The sequence below is a fragment of the Odontesthes bonariensis genome, chromosome 7, assembly GCF_027942865.1.
Source record: "Odontesthes bonariensis isolate fOdoBon6 chromosome 7, fOdoBon6.hap1, whole genome shotgun sequence".
Taxonomy (NCBI): Eukaryota; Metazoa; Chordata; class Actinopteri; order Atheriniformes; family Atherinopsidae; genus Odontesthes; species Odontesthes bonariensis.
Genome location: NC_134512.1, coordinates 3,458,111 through 3,477,240, shown reverse-complemented (window position 1 = coordinate 3,477,240; position 19,130 = coordinate 3,458,111). Strand labels below are relative to the sequence as shown.

Genomic DNA, 19,130 nt, shown 5'->3' with positions numbered 1-19,130 from the left:
CTGCATTATGCATCAGCAGCGGATTGACTGGCATCTTTGTGCCAGCTTGATAAAAGAAAGACCTGTGACAAAAGGAAGACCTTGAGGCAGCGCATCTCTACTCTTTATAGCAGTAAAAAATGGAAGATAGAATCATGGCCCTTTTTTCTGTTTGTCTGCAGCTTTATCTCTTCTGAACGTCTCCTAATGCAAATCTGAGTGCTCAAAACTGTCCAAAATATCTAAAGAAATTAATAAAGTATCATGAAAAATACGAGTGGACTGGATGTATGCAACAATGCTAAGGCAGCATGTGGGAATTGTGAGTGGGCGTTAGGAAAAGTTGGCAATGACTTTTCTCTGATGTTTGTGATGAACACAGAGGACTATTGCACTTTATTTATGTATGTTTTCTTTGAGACTGAAAGGCAAGGAACCAAAAAGATTGATGACAGACGGAAATCTGTGAGGACAAAAATCAGGCCTGTAGGTGTAAGGCTGTCGGTGTTGTTGAATGAATCCCAATTCACTTAATCTTATATAAAGTTGTACTCATTTGGGTTATTGATGGGCTTGTGAAAAGAAGATAAATAGTGTGAATCCATGCACCAGTGGTGCAACAAGTCCTTTTTTCTAACACAATGAAGAAAAGTGAGACCATAGCAAATCCTAACAAAGCATCATGAAGATTCCCCATCATGTGGTAAGATAAAGATAAAGATAAAGTTATACTTTGACTAGCTCACGGCTAGATTCTTTTAGAATGAAAGCAAACATTACAAGTCTGTATACATAAAAAGGGAAAGACACTCCAAATAAGTATCCAATCTCAGAAGTTCAAATTCTACCGTTTAAATGTAAATACTGGTAATGCAATTCTAACCAAGTATAGTAAAAAGGTAAAAACCAAAAAGTGTTTGCAATAGGAGCACTCACTGATGATGGCGATCACCATAAAACTGGAAGCTGTTTGCCATTCAAAATGCCATTTGCCAATGCTTGTGAAAAACACGTCTGACATCCAATGCTTGTAAAATGGGAAAATTACCAATTGAATTTACCCCTGGAATCAACTGCCATAGATCACTTTTACTTCCTGACTCTGTTTCTTCAATTAATATTTCCTTTTCCATCAGGATCATCTTCAAAGCTGGATGTTAAGGTGACACAGCAGAAAGCAAGAGTAGCCAAATGCCTGCCGACCATTGAAGCAGTTGATGTTGCAGACATGAAGAACTGTGACCAACATGTACAAAAACACCTGGAGAGTGTGGGTGAGTCCCAGGCATCCAACACACTGTAGAGATGCATCTGTCTCTTCTAATCACACAGACTACAGTTCCTGCTCCCTGTCTCTGAGCAATTCAGATAAATGGTTACCCGAGCCCTTTTAACCAACTTTGCTGTCCTTTATTGCCTTCCACATTTCCCCTCTCATTGGGATTGCAGTGCTGTTCTCTGAAATCTGACTTTGAAGCCTGTATGTTCAAAATGAACATCTTCAGACACAAAACCTTGGCTCGCCTTTTTTTTCTGCTCTTTACCTGGAGACTCGTGAGCTTTTAAAACTTAAAACTAGCATGAGACTTGATTAGTGGTTGGTTAGATGGAACAAACCTTTGTGGTTCAATTGAATTCCCCTCCTTTAATGGCTGGAACAAAAAAAATTATTTGGGTTCATGAGGAGAACAAATTCAATTCTTAATCTCTGTTCTAGATTATTATAGATCTCTGTATATGGTTGATTTTTTTGGGGAAATTTAAAGGATGCATTTGTTCTGTTTGCTTTTCATGTCTTCCAGTGTGTGTGGCGTCTGCTAGTTTGGTTCTACTGGGACTTCTGGGGTCCGTCAGTGGCTGCCCCAGTATCTGTACCTGCTACAGTAACACAACAGACTGCTCTGCTGTCGGCCTCCTCTCTCTGACACCCATCCTGGAGCTCATGGACCAGGACTGTCTGGTTCTCCGTCTGTCCCAGAACAACCTCTCCTCCCTGGAGAAGACTGACATGTTTAACCTCAGCAGCCTGGAGCTCATGGATCTCTCCCAGAACCACTTTTACAGTTTGCAACCTGGGGCTTTCTTGGGCCTTGCCAGCCTACGCTGGTTAAATCTCTCTTTTAACTACCTCGGCATACACATGGCAACCTCTGACCTCAACAACAGCACAGTGATTGTCCACGGTTTGAATGGAAGTCTGGAAAGTGTTGGTTTGAGCAAGCAAGTTTTCAAGGGGCTGTGGCAGCTGCAGGGGCTTGACCTCTCCTCCAATGGCCTCCCGTGGCTGCCTAAAGGTCTGTTGGATGGGCTTCAGAGCCTCACCTGGCTGTCCCTGGCCAGCAACAGACTTGCGGCCCTGGACAGAGTCACGTTCGAGCCCCTAATAGGGCTGCAGAGGCTGCAGCTGGTGGGAAATCCCTGGGAGTGTAATTGCGAACTGAGAGACTTCAAACACTGGATGGAGTGGATGATTTACAGGGGTGAGCAGGGCTGTTAGCAGCCTTCTTTTAATTTCAAATTATCAGTACAAATAGTTTGGGAGTTGACCGACAGGACCAATATTAGGGAAAATTTGGAGTCTGTTTCATAAAAGCTGCACAATTGAAGCAATTAATCTTCTTAGCAGGACAGATATGTGATGATGAAAGACATCTAAGAGTATAATGAACTCCATCTCTCTCAATCCTCCTTTGTCTCCTCTGATTTATTTTTTCTCCATTCCTCTACTTTCCTTCCCTGTTCTCTGCCCTCTCTTTTGTTTCCCCTCTTTGTCTGTTCATAGACGGGCAGGTAGATGTGATGCAATGCAGTCTCCCCAGAGGTTTGAAGGGCAGGGACATCCGCAGCGTGCCAGCAGAGATGTTCAGCCACTGCCTGCAAAGTCCGACCAAGGAGGGTGTGTTGGATCCCGCCACGCGGCCTCCTTGCCTTCCCGGTCGGGTCAGCGGCACAGAAGATTGTGCTCGCCAGCGCTACAGGCCGGTTAGTGTGCGCCGGGCACATGGCACGCAAATAGTTGCAGGCGTGGTTTGTGGAACTGTGTGCATCATGATGGTTGTTGCAGCAACTTATGGCTGCGTCTACGCCTTGCTGATGGCACGGTACCAGAAGGAGATGAAGAGCCGTGGGCAGCCTCTAATGGCCGAGTCTGCAGCTGAGACTGACCTGGAGGATGGGCAGATGTCTTCTGAGGGCACACCAGAGGAACCACCCAAAGAAGACAGCAACTTTGTGCATAGCTATCGAATCAGCAGCTTTTGACACACTGATGTAAACTGATGTTAGATCCTTCCCAGATATTCTGGCTGCTTCTGCTCCTCAGATGTGATTACTGATGTGACAAAGAGACGATGTCTGCAGAAAAAAAAACTATGCCGACACTCTGGGAAGGGACGATTGCTCAGCTAATGGAACAGACTAGATGCGGTAAAACTGGAATGCTGCGGCTCTTCTTTTAATGTATGGATGCTCTGTGAATAGGTATTCCCTGCGCTGCATTGCTCAGCCAGCTTTTAAACTCTCCTGAAGCTGCTGTTTGGCACGTCTGCACCTTGAAACCACTTCATTTAGGTTTTTGTTCAATCTTTAGAAATATGAAACTACCTTTTTGTTCTAGTTGTCTGTCTTGTCTGTCTGAGTAGAAGCAACAGGCACAAGCTCCAAAAGCACAAACCTCTGTGATTCTCATTTCTCTGTTGCACAGAATTATATTTCCCCTGATCACCTGTGTTTTACTTTATGTTCGTGTGTGTCGTTTTTTTGTCACAGTTTTTTTGTATAATAGACATTTCAGGTCATGTCAAAGTCTGCTGCTCAGAGAAACACTGCTGAAACGGTGCTTGTCTTTTACTGCCACCTAAAGGACGAGCTTTGAGCAACAAAAGCTTTAATCCACCACAAATTCAAAGGTTCTTATGACAGTATCATTTCCGATGATGCAAATTATGAGAAACTAAGTGTGAAAACGTGTGAGCATATCATCCAACACAAGCTGGAACTTGAAATGTGTTCATTTCTTTTCTTTGATAAGCACATCAAGCATTGTCTCAAATCCAACTCCAAGACTGTTAGTAATGCTAAAGATAATAAACTCTATTTCTCTATACTGCATCTTTTTCCTCTGTAAGAATACATCATGTAATGAGCACAAAACATGACAACAGTTCACACAAGGTCAGATCTACTCTCAAACAAACATCCCAAACCAGATAATCCAACAACAGCCAATAAGAAGAATATGAACTTATTTGCATTTCTCTCTTGCAAAGGCCAGCATCTGTTATATGTTGGGTTGTGTAAAACAGGAATCCACCGTATGGTCTACTGATATTCTTGCACAAATGTTGATGTTTTTTTCAAGATAAGCATCACAAATGAAGACTGGCTATCTGGTTTATTTGGCTTTGCAGAGTCAGCTGTCCTGCATAATCAAAGTCTTGAGCCTAAAGGGTTTACGTATCTGGTTACAATCATATTCACTCAACTGAGGTGAAACGGTCATTCAAACCTCTTCAGAATCACATCATATATAAATCATATGTGCACGTGATATTCCAAAATAAGAAGTGTACACCATTTAACTAGAGTAGCAGAAAATGATATTCAAATTATTAAGAACAATATTCAAAGATTTAAGTGAGGTTATGGGTAGAATTGGGCATAGGGGATTGTTATTTCTGTCTTTAGAGCAGAGCAATTCCTTAAAAACACCATGCCAATTATTTCTATAATAACAAAAAAAGTGTGTAAAAGTGAAAAATGAAGACAAGAATCAAACAATCGAAGATGGTTACTGCCCGAATAGCTCAGAAAATCTGAACAGCAAGCAACAAACCTCTGTGTGGAACCTTTCAGAATGACAACTGTACATACTGTTTAGATTGGTCTAAAGTCCCACTGTTGGCAGATTGGGATCTGACCTTCCGAACCTGCCCCAGAGGGGGAGTAAACTGCTCATCTCACTAAAAGTGAGCCAGCATTCTGATAAAGACAAATCCAAGTTCAACCCAAAGACTTGGGTTTGCTCAGTTTATGAAAAAACAGATGAATGGAAGTTTTTTACTGTGATCACACTTGATCCTATTTCATTTGTTTCTGATCAACAATGATTACACTTTAGATTGGACAACCTTTAGTAGTCTGCAGTATGTACCACACAACAGGTCAAATTAAGTCATGTAAACAACTTAAAGGGACACTATGTAATTTCTTGCCCCATCTAGTGGTGCAATTTTATTTTGCAAAGTCGAATGAATTTGCTCTCTAGCGCATCGCGTTTTCAAATGTGCGTTGCAACTTCTTGAACTACGGCAGGCGGTATGTGTCAAGATTCAAGAAGCTATAGCTTCAGACTCAAGGTCCATACAAACAAAAAGACATCAAGACACACAGTACAAAGGATTACATAACACAGATACAGTAACACTATAAATACATATGACAGATAACATAAGTTGACATCGCCTTTGGTGTGCAAACAATGCAATTAGTCATATTCCGGGAGTTACCGGAAGTGACGTCAACCCAGCGTTAGCGTTAGCAGCAGTGTGTAGTTGCTATCTGGAAAGTGTTCTTTTAAATAAACTCCTGGTAAACTTACAAACTTTTTAATGCCTCGTTTTGTAAGTTAAGAGCCTATGTGTACTACGGCAGAAGTTTGGTAACAATCAATGCATTATTAGTGGGATAATTTACGAGATAAAATCTATTTACCATTAGCGCCAGTAATAAGCCATTCGGCGGACATGACGTCAAAATGACGTCATTTCCACTTGCAGGCCTGGCGTTGGGGAAAACGCGATTCGAAGTGCTTTATGTCCCTCTCGGCACTTCGTCGTTTTTCATAGACCGGAAGGACATGGCAGCCTCCATAGAGCTTGCCCGCTCTATGTAGATACAGACAAGTTATTCTTCACTCAGGAGGATAAGTGAGATTTTTGACAGAGATAATTTTACACCAATGAGGACTAATTTATGAATGAATATGTTGATTTGAGCTAATAAATGACTTAATATATTACATAGTGTCCTTTTAATAAAAACGTATTCAGCAACAGATTTCCTAAATTACTTTAAATCGGAGCTACAGCAGTGAAACTCACCTCCAGCCATGGCTGTCTTTCCTCCAGAGGACACAGTCACTGCTGTGGTCGCTACAACATACTTCACTCCTGTGGATGGAAACATTTGCTTAATATACACTGAAGATTTCCAGTGGTGTCTGATAATAACAAGATAGCCAGTAACAAGCACAAGAACTAAATGTTTGTCGTTGAAGAAATGGTCATCAACAAACCTTTGTCATTAACAGGGTAGTAAAGAAATCTCCCTGGAGTGTTTTCCACAGCCAGGCGGTACCACAGGGGAAAGTGATCGATGGTGAAGAGGTTGTCTTTATCAGATGGAGTCAGGAACTTCCTATGAGGGACAAAGAGAACTTTAGATAACTCTTTACTTAAATGTTTTACATTTCCTGAAGACAAATGATCCTCGGAGATAATTCACTGTTTGACCACTGCACGACTTAAACGAATTAGCTGTGATTCAGCTGCTGAGTGAGAGGGTGGATGGTCCTCCCCATCTTAATCTTTATGGGTCTCTTCTTCTTTCTTTCTTTGCTGGACTTGCACGGTCCCTCTTTTGTAAATGTGTGCAGACAGTTGGAACTGCAAACGAGTGACCTAAAATTAGACAGTAAATGATCTGGACTGATTAAGCACTGTTTAACCTTAGCTGTGCTCTACAAAGTGCTTTACTATGTATTTCTCCCTCTACACACACACAGGTGCTTAAAGAGCTGCCATACAAAGCACTGTCCTGACAATAGAAGCAACTTGGGGTTTCTTAGATATTATTTCTAGTCATTCAGCGGGATGACGTGGAAAATAATTGCAGATTAATTGCAGGTTAGAAGTGTTAGATGTGTTCTCTGTAGGGGCGAGTCTTCAAGGGCTTTTTGAAGGTGAAGGATGATTGTAGGGAATTCTACGAGCACAAGAAAATCAGATTGCCAAGATTTTCAGAAACCACAAAAGGTAATATTGGTAGGTTGGTAATATTTTTAAGCTGAGGTGACCAGACCCAATCCAAATACATTTGTGTTGTGACAAGGAATATATTCTCTATTATTTTGAGTTTTGTACAAAAAGCTTTATCATTTTGTTATTTCATGTTTTCAAGCATTAGCGTACTTAAAGGGATAGTTCGCCTCTTTTGACATGAAGCTGTATGACATCCGATATTAGCAATATCATTTATTAAATTTGACTTACCCCCTGCTGCGTCCTGTGAGCAGAGTTCCGGCCTCGTTTTGGCGTTGACGAAGGTAGTCCGACTAGTTGGCTGGGGCTTAAAAAATAAAGCGTCTTGCTTCTCAAAACAATATGCGTTCAACAGAGTAATACATTTGCATCACAAAATGGTTCTCCAGGAAAAAGTCAGACCTCACAATCGCTTGGTGCTATTTCTCTCCCTTCGTATCACTACGGGCTGTGTAGACCGTGCAGACCGAAGTGCAGAGCGAGCACTCCCCTGCTTCCGAGCAGCAAACACCGTAACAGGTGCGGCTGTCGGCAGGTGGCTGAACGCAGTGATACAAAAGGAGAGAAAATAGGGCCAAGCGATTGTGAGGTCGGACTTTTTTTGTTGAACGATTTTGTGATGCAAATGTATTACTCTTTTGAACGCACATTGTTTTGAGAAGCAAAACGCTTTATTTCTTAAGCCCCAGCCAACCAGCCGGACTACCTTCATCAACACCAAAACGAGGCTGGAACTCGGCTCACAGGACGCAGCAGGGGGTAAGTCAAATTTAATAAATGATATTGCTAATATGGGATGTCATACAGCTTCATGTCAAAAGAGGCGAACTATCCCTTTAATAATCAAATATAAAATCTCAGACACAAGTTAATCAAGTCTTATCACCTTGATTAATGACATGCTGAAATACTATTTAAAAGGACCTGGGATGAAGAATTAACTTGTCAGACAAAAAATGTGCTGCTTTTAGTGTTTTTATGCATCTGTTTCTGTTGTCAGATGTTGGATCTGGTGAGAGGTAGACTCTTACTTTGCCACCCTCGTTTCTGTTCCAGCATATCTCATAATCCTCATCAGTCCGGAACGAGTACCAAGGAACGCGGTTTCAAGCCCCGGCTCCACCCTGCACACACATCCAAGATGCAGCAGGCAGAAGTCACACATAGATTATAGGAATAAGTGATTCACAAAGATTCAGCCACTTGTTCCCTAACACGTGTTTGTAGGCTTCATTTCTCTTGCTCACCTGTCATTAAGCATCAGGGCATTCCAGTAGGCCTCAACTGGAGCTGTTACCACAGCATCAAACAATGTCTGCTGTAGCAACACCTCATCACCTAGGCAACAGGCAGGTTCAGTTAGAAAAAAAGGTCAAATTAAACCCAAGTCTACGTTGACATGTTTCAGGCTGTATTAATGGAATAACTCAACTAAAAGTGAACAAAAGATCATTGTACAGATCTTCTTTATTTCAGTTTAATTCAGACAATAAGAAAAAAACAACAACAACAATGTACTGAAAGACCTACACTCAAGATCGGGCTCCTTCCCCTGCAGGTAGCCAACGACAGCTTGAAGCTGGGTGTACTTTCGGTGATCAGGGTCGATGTCCAATTCACAGTAAGTCCTGAACAGAAGAGATTCATTACGTGGGGATAGTAGCAACAGCAACCATCTTGAATGGTTTCCTCTCTTGTAAATGAGACCCTGAGTCTCAATGAGATTTTACCTGTATAACTAAAGGTTAATAAAATAAATAAATAAAAAAGGTTTCACATATTGCCAACATAAAATGTTTATAGGAAAATATGTGAAAAGCTTCTCTTAACTGTTTTAATAAAATTGGATAACTTAGTATTCCAGCCCTTTCTATAGCCCGTCAACGCTGATCAATAACATTATAATATAATTAGTCAATCTTCAGTTGATTTATTCAGCTCAAGGACGATGGAATTTCAGCATAAAGACTTTTAAATGAACAGTTTCTGGTTTCAGATGTACCACTCAGAAGCAATCATGAGGTCTGGCGAGGTCATATCGTGCAACCCTGCAAAGAAAAGTCAAAATATTAGAGAAAATAGACACTGCCTTCATTTTTCATTTCACTTCAGTTTAAGAAGCCATTGTCCTCCTTAACTAACATGGTTAACAGCCTTCAGGTCATCTGTGTGAGGCTTAATGTAAATGCATCAATAAAAACATTTAAAGGGAGCTCACTTCCTACCGCAGGTTGTGGGACAGAGCAGTGATGACTTGTCATTTAACCCTCTAACGCCCTGCTCTGCTATGTGCTAAAGCACATTCTTTATTTACTATTTGAGGAAGTAAATCTAACTAAACTATCTCTACCAGCCAGCTCATATATGTAATGCTGAAATTGAATGTAAAACTGATACCTTCTTCCACAGATACACTTCCTGTAAACATCAGGTTCCCGTGGCCCCTTGTCAGCACCATGCCAAAGCTGCAGAGAGACAGGGAACAGACAGGGAAACATGACAACAGCTTCACTTCTGGACGGAACTTTGTGTCATGCTGCCCTCCAGAGGCGAGATCACACAGCTACAACTGAAGCACATCGACACTGAAAAATAAAACCACAGATTGAAAGAAAGCATTGTCTTTTATCTTTAACACAACTCTTATTTTTCAGCAAAGCTCAGTGTTATACACTCTAGATAAGGTTATCAGGCTGATATGCTCGTGCAGGCACGCTCAGGCCGGGAGATTGTACCGAAAACAAAGTTTCAGTGCAATCTGTTGGTTTCCTTAGCTGGGAAATTGTTTTTGAATTGGCTCTATATGAACGAATTGGATTATTTTATGAATAATTATGATTACAATTAACTGAATTCCAATTGGCTTGAATTGGACTCTATTATCTAAGTGCCTTGAGATGACATTTGTTGTATTTGGCGCTATATAAATAAAAATGAATTGAATTGAATTGAATATGCCAGTGATGCGCAAGTAATTTTATGTAGAAACTATGAATTTATAATTATCAAAAGAAAAGCTTATTTGAAAGCACCTGCAAAGTCTATGCAATAAAAAAACTCTACGGACTGCTGAGGACTGCACGGCGATGTGGGCACTGGTGCCTTGTGTTTACCCTGCCTTGTGTTTACCCTGCTGGGATTGGGTCCAGCACCCCTGCGACTCTAAATTGGAACAAAAGTGATATAAATAGAAGGGATGGATGAACTGCTGGTTTACCTGAAAGGTGTTTCATCAATATTAATGTAGAAATAATCATTGATGAGGTACAGGGGTCTTTTCTGTTGGATAAAGAGAAAACTGTGTTACAGTATAGTCAGAGCTGATGTTCAATTTCTTTTTTTAAATCATTTGATTAACACACTGAAGAGCAGATCTGAGATTGTCCTGCAGTCTCTCACTTCCGGACTGTGAGCTGCATCGAACAACTGGTTGAAATTTGATGTGGAGTCAACAAGGTATCTAAAAAACAAATTCTTTTAGCTAAAAGCCTTTTTTATTATGTGATAAGGAAGGTTAGCGGAGAAATTATCTCCAGGTTTAAACTCCAAGGTAGACTGACTCCTCTCTAAGCTGAGTGGTGAATGAATCTTCATATGGCAGAGACAAAACGATGTGAAGTGATGGATCTTTTACCCCTTTATCCACAGATGCTCTGATACTCAAGGTGATGCTGCCTTTCTCTCCTTTGACCATGGCTGTCCTCAGCTGTGAATACACAAGTTAAACTTGAGCTTTGGGCTATATTAATGTTTTTTTTGCAATTAGATACCATCTTCACAAGAACAATCCTTAAATTAACAACAAGTCAGCATACAATGATGTTACAAATCCAAAAAAAAAAGACTTTTTGTTGCATCAAAAAATTCAACTGAAGAAAAGCAAAGAAATGCTGTCTCCATTTTAGCTACCACAGTGCCAGACAACCTCACTATTTAAGCCAGGGATGGGCAACTAGCGACCCGGGGGCCGCACACGGCCTTCGTCCTCACTCAGTACGGCCCGCAAATAGATCAATAAAAATTTAATAATTAAAAAAAAAACAAACAAAAAAAAACAACAACTTGTAATTATACTGTTGACCGATAGAGGGCGCGCCATACGCAAACAGTAGCGGGGCCCAGGCCGCTTTCTGCAACAGCGAATAGGAAAGTCAAGAGCCATGGCCGCTAGCAGTGGCAAAAAGAGAAAACTTGACCGAGAAAAAAAACGCATTTTTCAGCCAAAATGGGAAGAAGAGAACCTCTTCAGTTTTGTTCTTTGTTATGAAGGAGTTCAAATTCCTTTTTGCACTTTTTTTTAAGCAAATGTTTTGGCTTTGTTGCTTATTAAGGACGTGTTAAAATGCATTTATATGCAGAAAATAGTTGTATGTTGGTGCAATAAACATACAGATATAAATTCATATAAAATGTGTTCTTATTGAGAATCATTTGTAGCGTCTTTCATATCCAATTATTCGAAGTGCGTGGTCATGTGGCCCTCCAATGATAGTGCTGAAAAAATGTTGGCCCTCTTTATCATGGAAGTTGCCCATCCCTGATTTAAGCCATTTGTTGTTGCTGCTGTTTGATATTCAAACATATTCTGGTTATCTATCAAAAGAAGATTAATAAGTCTTCTGAAATTCACCATCTCATCTGTATCCTCCCACTCCACCTCAGCAAGATCTACACTGTTGTAGTTTGGCTTCATCTTCAATTTCTTTCCATCCTTGTACTGTAGGACAGAAGAAACACTGTTACTGAGTGGGTTAGTGTGTAGTGAAAGGCTATAAAACTCCTCTTCAAAATGTCTTTTATCCAGAAACCTGATTTATAATGTAATGACATTACCCTCCCCATTGTCTTTATAATGCCAATGGTGTCTTTTTTTTGTGTACTTTATCAATGATGACCAAAGGGTGTTTTAATCTTATTGGTGCATGATGTGGTACCATAAAGCAAAACACTGTTAAAAGTTCAAAGATCTGAAGTGCAGTTTCTTAGTCACAGGGCTCTCCAAGGCACTTTCAAGCCCAGAACAGTACATAACAAAGGTTGGCGTTCTTCAAAATGAATCAGAAGCACATAGTTTTAAGATTCAAAACTTCCCTAGTGTCGCTCAAAAGAACTGAAGAGACCTCTGACTTTGATATGTTCTAATAATCCTCTTCTCCTAAAATATGCCCCACAAAATATGTTCAAATGATTCTAAATTCAACAATGTTTGTTGTATACTTTGAACTGCAGTTATTTTGTTGTCAGGAGACAGAACTCACCAGCGGTCGGAGGTCAGGATGAGCCAGGATGTAACCGTTGTTGTTGAGGAGGAAGGCGTAGCCATGTGCTCCCAGCTAAATGGGGAGCAGAAAACAAAGAACGTGTTTCTTCATTTTTTTTTTAAATCGAGAACTAAATATCAAACTGGAGCCGCTACGAAGATTTGAACTTACCATGTATCTGGGTATCAGCTTCACCACCTCCATAAGTGGAATGTCGGTGCCAACCACACCAAGCAGGATTCCATGAGACAGCTGAAGACAGCAGCATTATACTTTATCATACAGTTTGGATATTTAAAGTCAAGATGTCATCAATTTATTATGTCCCATACTCTCCTTAAATTATTATTAATTTATCATTTTATTTATTATTTTAATTATTTCGGTGTTCTCTGTTTGTTCTTCTTTGATGGGTTTTTGCCTAAGTTTAACCTTGTAGCACCCACAGTCGCAGATATGCAACAAGCTTTTTATTTATTAACATTATATTTTTATTTATATTTTTATTTACATTACATTATTTAATTTTTTTAATTTACATACATTATTTACATTCATGTGTAATATTTTTTTACATTACATTTTATGTGCCGACAGTTGTCACAGCAATCATTTTCTCAGTGCTCAGTGAATTACACTCTGCTTTGCAGTGGTCTGTTCTAGTTCTTTCTGGTCTCGTTTGGTGTGGTCTGCTTTGGCCACCTTTCACAGCGGTAATGGGAGGTCAGGGGTCCGTTTCACAAAGCAGGTTCAACCAACTCTGAGTCTATTCCTGAAGTCTGAGTTGATCTACTCTGAGATAGAAAACTCTGAGTTTTCGGTTCCAGAAACGCTGATTTGAGTGAGGTTAATCAAGGTGCTGTTTACACATACCCGGGTATTTTGATAAACGCATATTTTCTAACCTTCGTTTGCAAAAAAAACTAGGTGCACACAGCCCCGTTTTAAAAAAAAAACACGTCTACATTGATACGCTATCAGGAGCTGTTAAATTACGCCAAGCCTGACGGTGGCAGTGTTAGAACAATGAGAATTCCACACAAGCCAATCAGAAGCCTAATAGAGAACCGCTGACAGGAAGAACTTCCAGATCCTTTTCAAGAAGAAAATATGGCGCCAGGCTCATGTGTGTGGACTGATAGCGAGACTGAGCTACTTTTACACGTTGCGCTGGACTATAAAACTGCTAAAGCCGTGAAAAATGCCTTTGTTGTTCAATACATTGTATGACTGTAATTTTCAAAATCACACAAGCGAGTATAGCTCTCAACAACAGAAATGCTGCTAGTACCTCCATGCTTGCCAGATAAACAATGGACGGAGAGAATGGCGTTTTCACGCTAGCATCCTGCCAACATGGCGGATAGGGGCGGGGCTCTGTACTATGACGACAACTCCTCATTCCATTCCCAAAACTCCGTTTTTGTCTCTTTCAACCAGTTTATACACAAACGCTAAACGGAGTTTTTAAAAAATCTCCACTTTTGACGGAGTTTTTTTTTTGCTTCGTTTTCGGAGGAAAAAACTCAGTTTGTGTATAAACGAAAGGCACAAACGAAGGGAAAGGTCTTCGTTTATCAAAATACCCGGGTATGTGTAAACAGCACCCAACTCTGAGTAGGTTCACCTTAAGTTTAGCGCGTGCACCACAACTTTAAAAAGCCAGCATCAATGGAGCCCCAATTCGATGAGTCACCATGGCAACGGGGAAGAGGAGGGGCTACGTTTTTCACCAACCTCGAATTGGAAATCTTAATGCGCTTATAAGGCGAGTTTCAACACGTTTTTAGAAATAAGTGCAACACCGCTGCAGCAGCAAAAGTGTAAGTTTAAATGTAGTCCTTTGCAATCACAATAATATTACAGGGAAACTGCTTGAATGGTAGCCCATTCATTTATTTCATTTAGGTGCAATCCCACCGGGGGAGAAGCGCACTTGGCAGCAGCTTAAGATGAAATATAAAAACATTGTTCAAACAGGTGAGACCTCAGCATGGAGGCTCATTTTGATCATGTTTTACACTGTAAAATAAATATTAAGTGGCTATTTGACTGTGCAGTTATTTTATCCCCAATATAATGCTGTTTCCACACACATAAACTATGTCTTCTCATCTATATCATGTTCTGTTAAATAATTAAGCCTATTTAAACTAACACAGACTTCTACTGAGCCAACAGAAAGAAGGCAGATGCCCGTAAAACGGGTGGTGACCAGCACCGCCACCTCTGACGGAAGGCCAGTGGCTGAGGGAATCCACCCCCAAGAAACGAGTGCCTTTATAAAATATAATAGGCCTATACAGTATATATCTTTTTTAAGCTTATTCATACAAATATTTATTTGTCTTTTATGTCTTTTTTTCTTTTGTCCCAACACATTCTGATGGTGCCGCTCAAAAAGATAATTGTCTGTAAATGCAAAAATCTATGCGCGGTCTGATAACCATCTCCGACGAATATTTAATTCTCTGCGCAGTAATGCTGCACCTTCATCCACGGGATCGTTGTCAAAAGGACATGTTGATGAAAAAAGTCGCCTCCTACTGTGCCTAATGGACTTCTAGAAGTAGAAGAATTCGATCTGCTGACTGAATGAATGAGGAAATCAAATGTCTGAAAAAGGGCGGAGACAGAGAGAAACTCCAGGTTTCTTGAATAAAACCTGGTCCCGACCAGGTTAGGTTCAGAGAGTCTGTTACTACGGTAACTGACCGTGAGGTGAAGTTACCTCTCTTTGTGAAACAGGCTAGAGTTACCCCTCTTTCTCGGGGTTGAGTTACCTCCCTTTGTGAAACGGAAAACTCAGAGTTTCCCTCATTTCAGGGTTAATCAACTCAGAGTTTTCACAAAACCTGCTACGTGAAACGGACCTCTGGTCTCCAAATTGTATTATTATGATTATTTTTTTTGCATTTTTTTATTAGCTTCATGTGCACATTTTTTATTTACATTACATTATTACATTTATTTATTTACATTACATTATTTAAATTCATGTGTACGTTTTTATTTACATTACATTTTTTGCATTTTATATGTGCTTCACTTTTTCATAACAAAGATCTGTGAAATCTGTTTGATTTGTTGTTGAATGGAAAGTTTATGATGGTTGCGTTCCGCACTTTGTATTAAGAATGTTCAATAAAGGTCTATTATATACATTTTATTGTGGTAGCAGCAGTTACTGGTGAACTTTCACTATACCTTTTTTGCCAAACGATCTGCAGAGGATGACTTGGTTTTGTGAACAAAATTAATCAGGAAAGCCCACAGTTGCAAATATGCAACATTGCCTAAAATGATCAAAAATAGCCCAATTCCAAAAATTCCAAAAATATTGGTTTATTCCCACCCAAAAAGATGCAAGAAGAGACAAAATGGTTTTTTTCAATGATTATTTGGAATTGGAATTGGAATTCAATTAATTGTAATCATAATTATTCATAAAATAATCCAATTTATTCATATAGAGCCAATTCAAAAACAATTTCCTAGCTAAGGAAACCAACAGATTGCACTGAAAACTCTTACTTTTAGATAAGTAGTTTCAGCCACTTCAACCGCTTATCCTTTACATGTAGCTGTTTGATCTGTTACATTTCGCAACCCAATTGACCTGTCTAGTTTTTCAGTGTTATTAATAGTTTTTACAGTAGTCTTGGTTAACTAATCTATTAATCTATTATAAAACTATAATAACAGGGGCATCAATAAGTTTTTCTCTTTCTGTAATATTGATGTAGCATTGGATCTGTCACCAAACCTGGAAGCAAACAATTAATTTTTCTTTGAAAAAAAAGTAGTGCACATTTTGAAAAACAGCAGAGAAACACAGCTGTAGGTCGATGGCAACAAAGTTCTCTTTTGCTTTTGTTTTTTCTTGTGTGCACACTGGTTTATGGAATATGGTTACAAATGAATTCTTCAGTTTTGTTTGGTTTCCAATGGAGTTTGTAAGTGGAACCCAACAGAGACAACTTTGTGAGCCACTTTGAAAATACAGGTAGCTTTACATTGTAACTGTGTGTCATAAAGAGAAGACATGGTGAGTTGAGGCTTCCCATTTAGCCGCCCAGCCCATCGAATGATTTGGTTCAGGGAATTTTTGTCCTGTAGTGACAGATTACCAAAGCAAGACACCGAGGCAAAAGATAACAGTGACTCAACAAAAGCACGATAAAATAGGATCAGCATAGTTTTGGCGATGTTAAAATGGAACAGTTTCCAAAGATAAAACAGCCACTGATGTCCCCTCTTGCATACTGCTACGTAGTTCTTGTTAAAAGTCAGTTGGTCATCAATGACAATCCCAAGATACTTTTAACTGTCCACGCATTCAACAGATTGGCCCTTAATGACTGTGGGATCATGGTTGGGAGCCTGAGTTCTAAAATCAATAATCATGTCCTTTGTTTTGGATGTGTTAAGCACCAAGAAAGAAAGATCGCACCAACTGATAAAATCCTCCAAGACTCGACCATGGCTGGATTCATTAATGTGTAACAAACTTACAATGACAGTATCGTCTGCAAATTTTAAAATGTGCCTGTTTTCATAGACACTCTTGCACATGTCTGTATAAAGGATAAAAAGTAAGGAAGAGAGAACACATCCCTGAGCTGAGCCAGTAGAGGAACATAGCGACTCAGATAAAATGCCATTCACTTTGACTCTCTGTGTTCTATCTGTTAAAAAATCTAAAATCCAACCCACCAGATTATGGATTATCTGGAAGTGCTCATCAAGCCTCATGGCTAAAATGTGAGGTTGGATGGAGTTAAAAGCTGATGAAAAGTCAATAAAAGTCAGTCTAATGTGGGTTTTGTTCCCCTCGAAATGTTTAAATAAAAGGTTTAGCAGGGTAAGTGTGGCATCTTCGACGCCTCTGTGGGCCCTGTAAGCAAATAGGATAGGGTCAAGTGCATATGCAGTCCTCCCTAGAAGCTCCAACTTCACAATTTTCTCAAATGATTTTATTAAAAGAGAGGTGAGGGCAACCGGTCTAAAATCATTCAGCGGTTTGTCTGCTGACTTTAGGAAAAGGGATAATTAGGGACCGAGCAGTGAAACTGCAAGGACCCTATTGTATCTGTAAGGTTTATTATTATTCCGTTCTTCTTTCTTCTTCTTCTTCTTATTCTTTGCAAAAGGTATGCGAAAACTCAGGAAATTTTGCGAGCGCCACCTGCCAGTCGACAACATGAAAGAATCTAAACTTTATATTTTTGGGAGTCGCTCATTGACTCTGTAGCGCCCCCTACAATGCTTAAAAATGGTCCCCGCATTGGGGTTAGTTTCGCGTGGGACGACGAAATTCAGTACACTCATTCATCATGCCCAGACGCACAAAAAAGTCTCATGCCGCCATGGTCCCACTTCCACAGGAAGGCGACCATTTTGGATGGAAAGTGAGTTTTCGTGCCCTTTTTGACCAATTCCACGCCTTGCATAAGATCGAACTTGTCCTACAGATTTAATGCTACAGACTTCAAACTTGGCCAGGTTACTCTTAAGACATGGGGGGGAAAAATTCATGGGGAAACTTTTTCAAAAATTAAAGGGCGTGGCCGTGGCGACTTCTCAAAGTTCGATGACTCGCCATCACTCGCCACAAAAAATTAAGTTGCTTATGACTCCCACATACATTATCCAATCTGTCCCAAACCTCATACGGTGAATGCTGGACCCAGCCTGAACGCGTACATATAACATAAGCCGCTTTTGGACTGTAGGAACCTTTGGCAGTTCTAATAACCTTTTAATCCGTGGGGCCGTTTTCTCCCGTGTTCAGACATACAGGAACTCGGGGCTTTCTCCCTTAGTTCCTATAACTATTTAGCTCCTTCTCCGAGGTCGGGTCTTTTCATGGTTCTATAGAACGATCTGAGGAGGTGTGTGGTGGTCGTTAGCTACGCCCCATGTCATGCTATCACGGCTGAAATGTTTACTCATACACGGACACAACCGGCGGGTGTTTAATAAGTTAAACTTACACTGGTCTCATTTGTCTGCAACGCTGCTCTCCTTTCTTCCTTCATGAAATGAAAAAGTATCTCCTGACTCTCTCTGTGAGCTTTTCCAGCCTCGATATTAGACGCCTGATGTGATTGTCCATGATTAATATCACCATCATGCAGACCATAAACACAGTGGCCTCCCCGCTCTCCATATTAGCTTCTTGGTGGTGTTTTTTCTACTCTCCTTACTTTTGCCGTTTTGTTTTGTGTTTGAATGTGGCGCTAAACGGCTAACGGCTAACACGTCACTGAAGCAGACGGCTGCGCGCGGCGCATCAGTCCCTATCAGGTCCCGACTCATGTGCGAATGCAGACTGAAACAGTTCCGCTGGGGAAGGATAGTTATCAGAACGAAATTCGAGGATCATTGGGCAACTTTTTCAAAACTTAAAGGGCATGGCCGTGGTCAGGCAGTGAAAATCGTGTGATGGCATTTGTGATTTTAAAGCCTTATCATCATCGCAAAGTCATGAAACTTGGCACACACGTCCACCCTGACGACCTCGTACGTATGTAAAGGGTATCGTGTGTGGGCGGAGCAAAATGGCTCAGTGGCGCCCCCTAGAAATTTTCAAAAACCCCTCCGCATTGGGGTTATTATGTGCTCATACGTACGCAGAGGGTATCGTGCGTGTGGGCAGAGCTGCAGCTCCAGCGTCCAGCGCATGCCCCAACGTGCGCACTTCCAACGTACGCACACCTCGGTCCCGCCTGCAGCTGCTTGCAGCTTTCTAGTCTCTGCTTGTTTCCACAGCCTGGGCATCTTTTGCTGACTCAGTGATACATTAAAAATGTGATGAAAGATTGACTCAGTTGTTTTGCACATGACT

The 19,130-nt window shown here is 40.5% G+C and overlaps 2 protein-coding genes across 2 annotated transcripts in view; one reads left to right on the top strand and one right to left on the bottom strand.

Moving 5' to 3' along the window:
- Positions 1-19,130, bottom strand: part of LOC142384554 (voltage-dependent calcium channel subunit alpha-2/delta-4-like) — a 100,785-nt gene that overhangs the window by 41,460 nt on the left and 40,195 nt on the right. The window contains exons 16-27 of the mRNA XM_075470855.1: positions 12,452-12,532; positions 12,278-12,352; positions 11,650-11,736; positions 10,654-10,725; positions 10,237-10,298; positions 9,417-9,484; positions 9,022-9,067; positions 8,550-8,647; positions 8,267-8,357; positions 8,051-8,143; positions 6,275-6,396; positions 6,081-6,149 (exon numbers count right to left, since the gene is read on the bottom strand). Coding sequence (XP_075326970.1) covers positions 6,081-6,149; positions 6,275-6,396; positions 8,051-8,143; positions 8,267-8,357; positions 8,550-8,647; positions 9,022-9,067; positions 9,417-9,484; positions 10,237-10,298; positions 10,654-10,725; positions 11,650-11,736; positions 12,278-12,352; positions 12,452-12,532 — 964 coding nt within the window. The remainder of the gene's footprint in view (positions 1-6,080; positions 6,150-6,274; positions 6,397-8,050; positions 8,144-8,266; positions 8,358-8,549; positions 8,648-9,021; positions 9,068-9,416; positions 9,485-10,236; positions 10,299-10,653; positions 10,726-11,649; positions 11,737-12,277; positions 12,353-12,451; positions 12,533-19,130) is intronic.
- On the top strand, positions 1,208-3,240 carry LOC142383644 (uncharacterized). The gene is made up of 3 exons (XM_075469267.1): positions 1,208-1,253; positions 1,782-2,459; positions 2,762-3,240. The coding sequence occupies exons 1-3, from the start codon at positions 1,208-1,210 to the stop codon at positions 3,238-3,240; spliced, it is 1,203 nt and encodes a 400-aa protein (XP_075325382.1).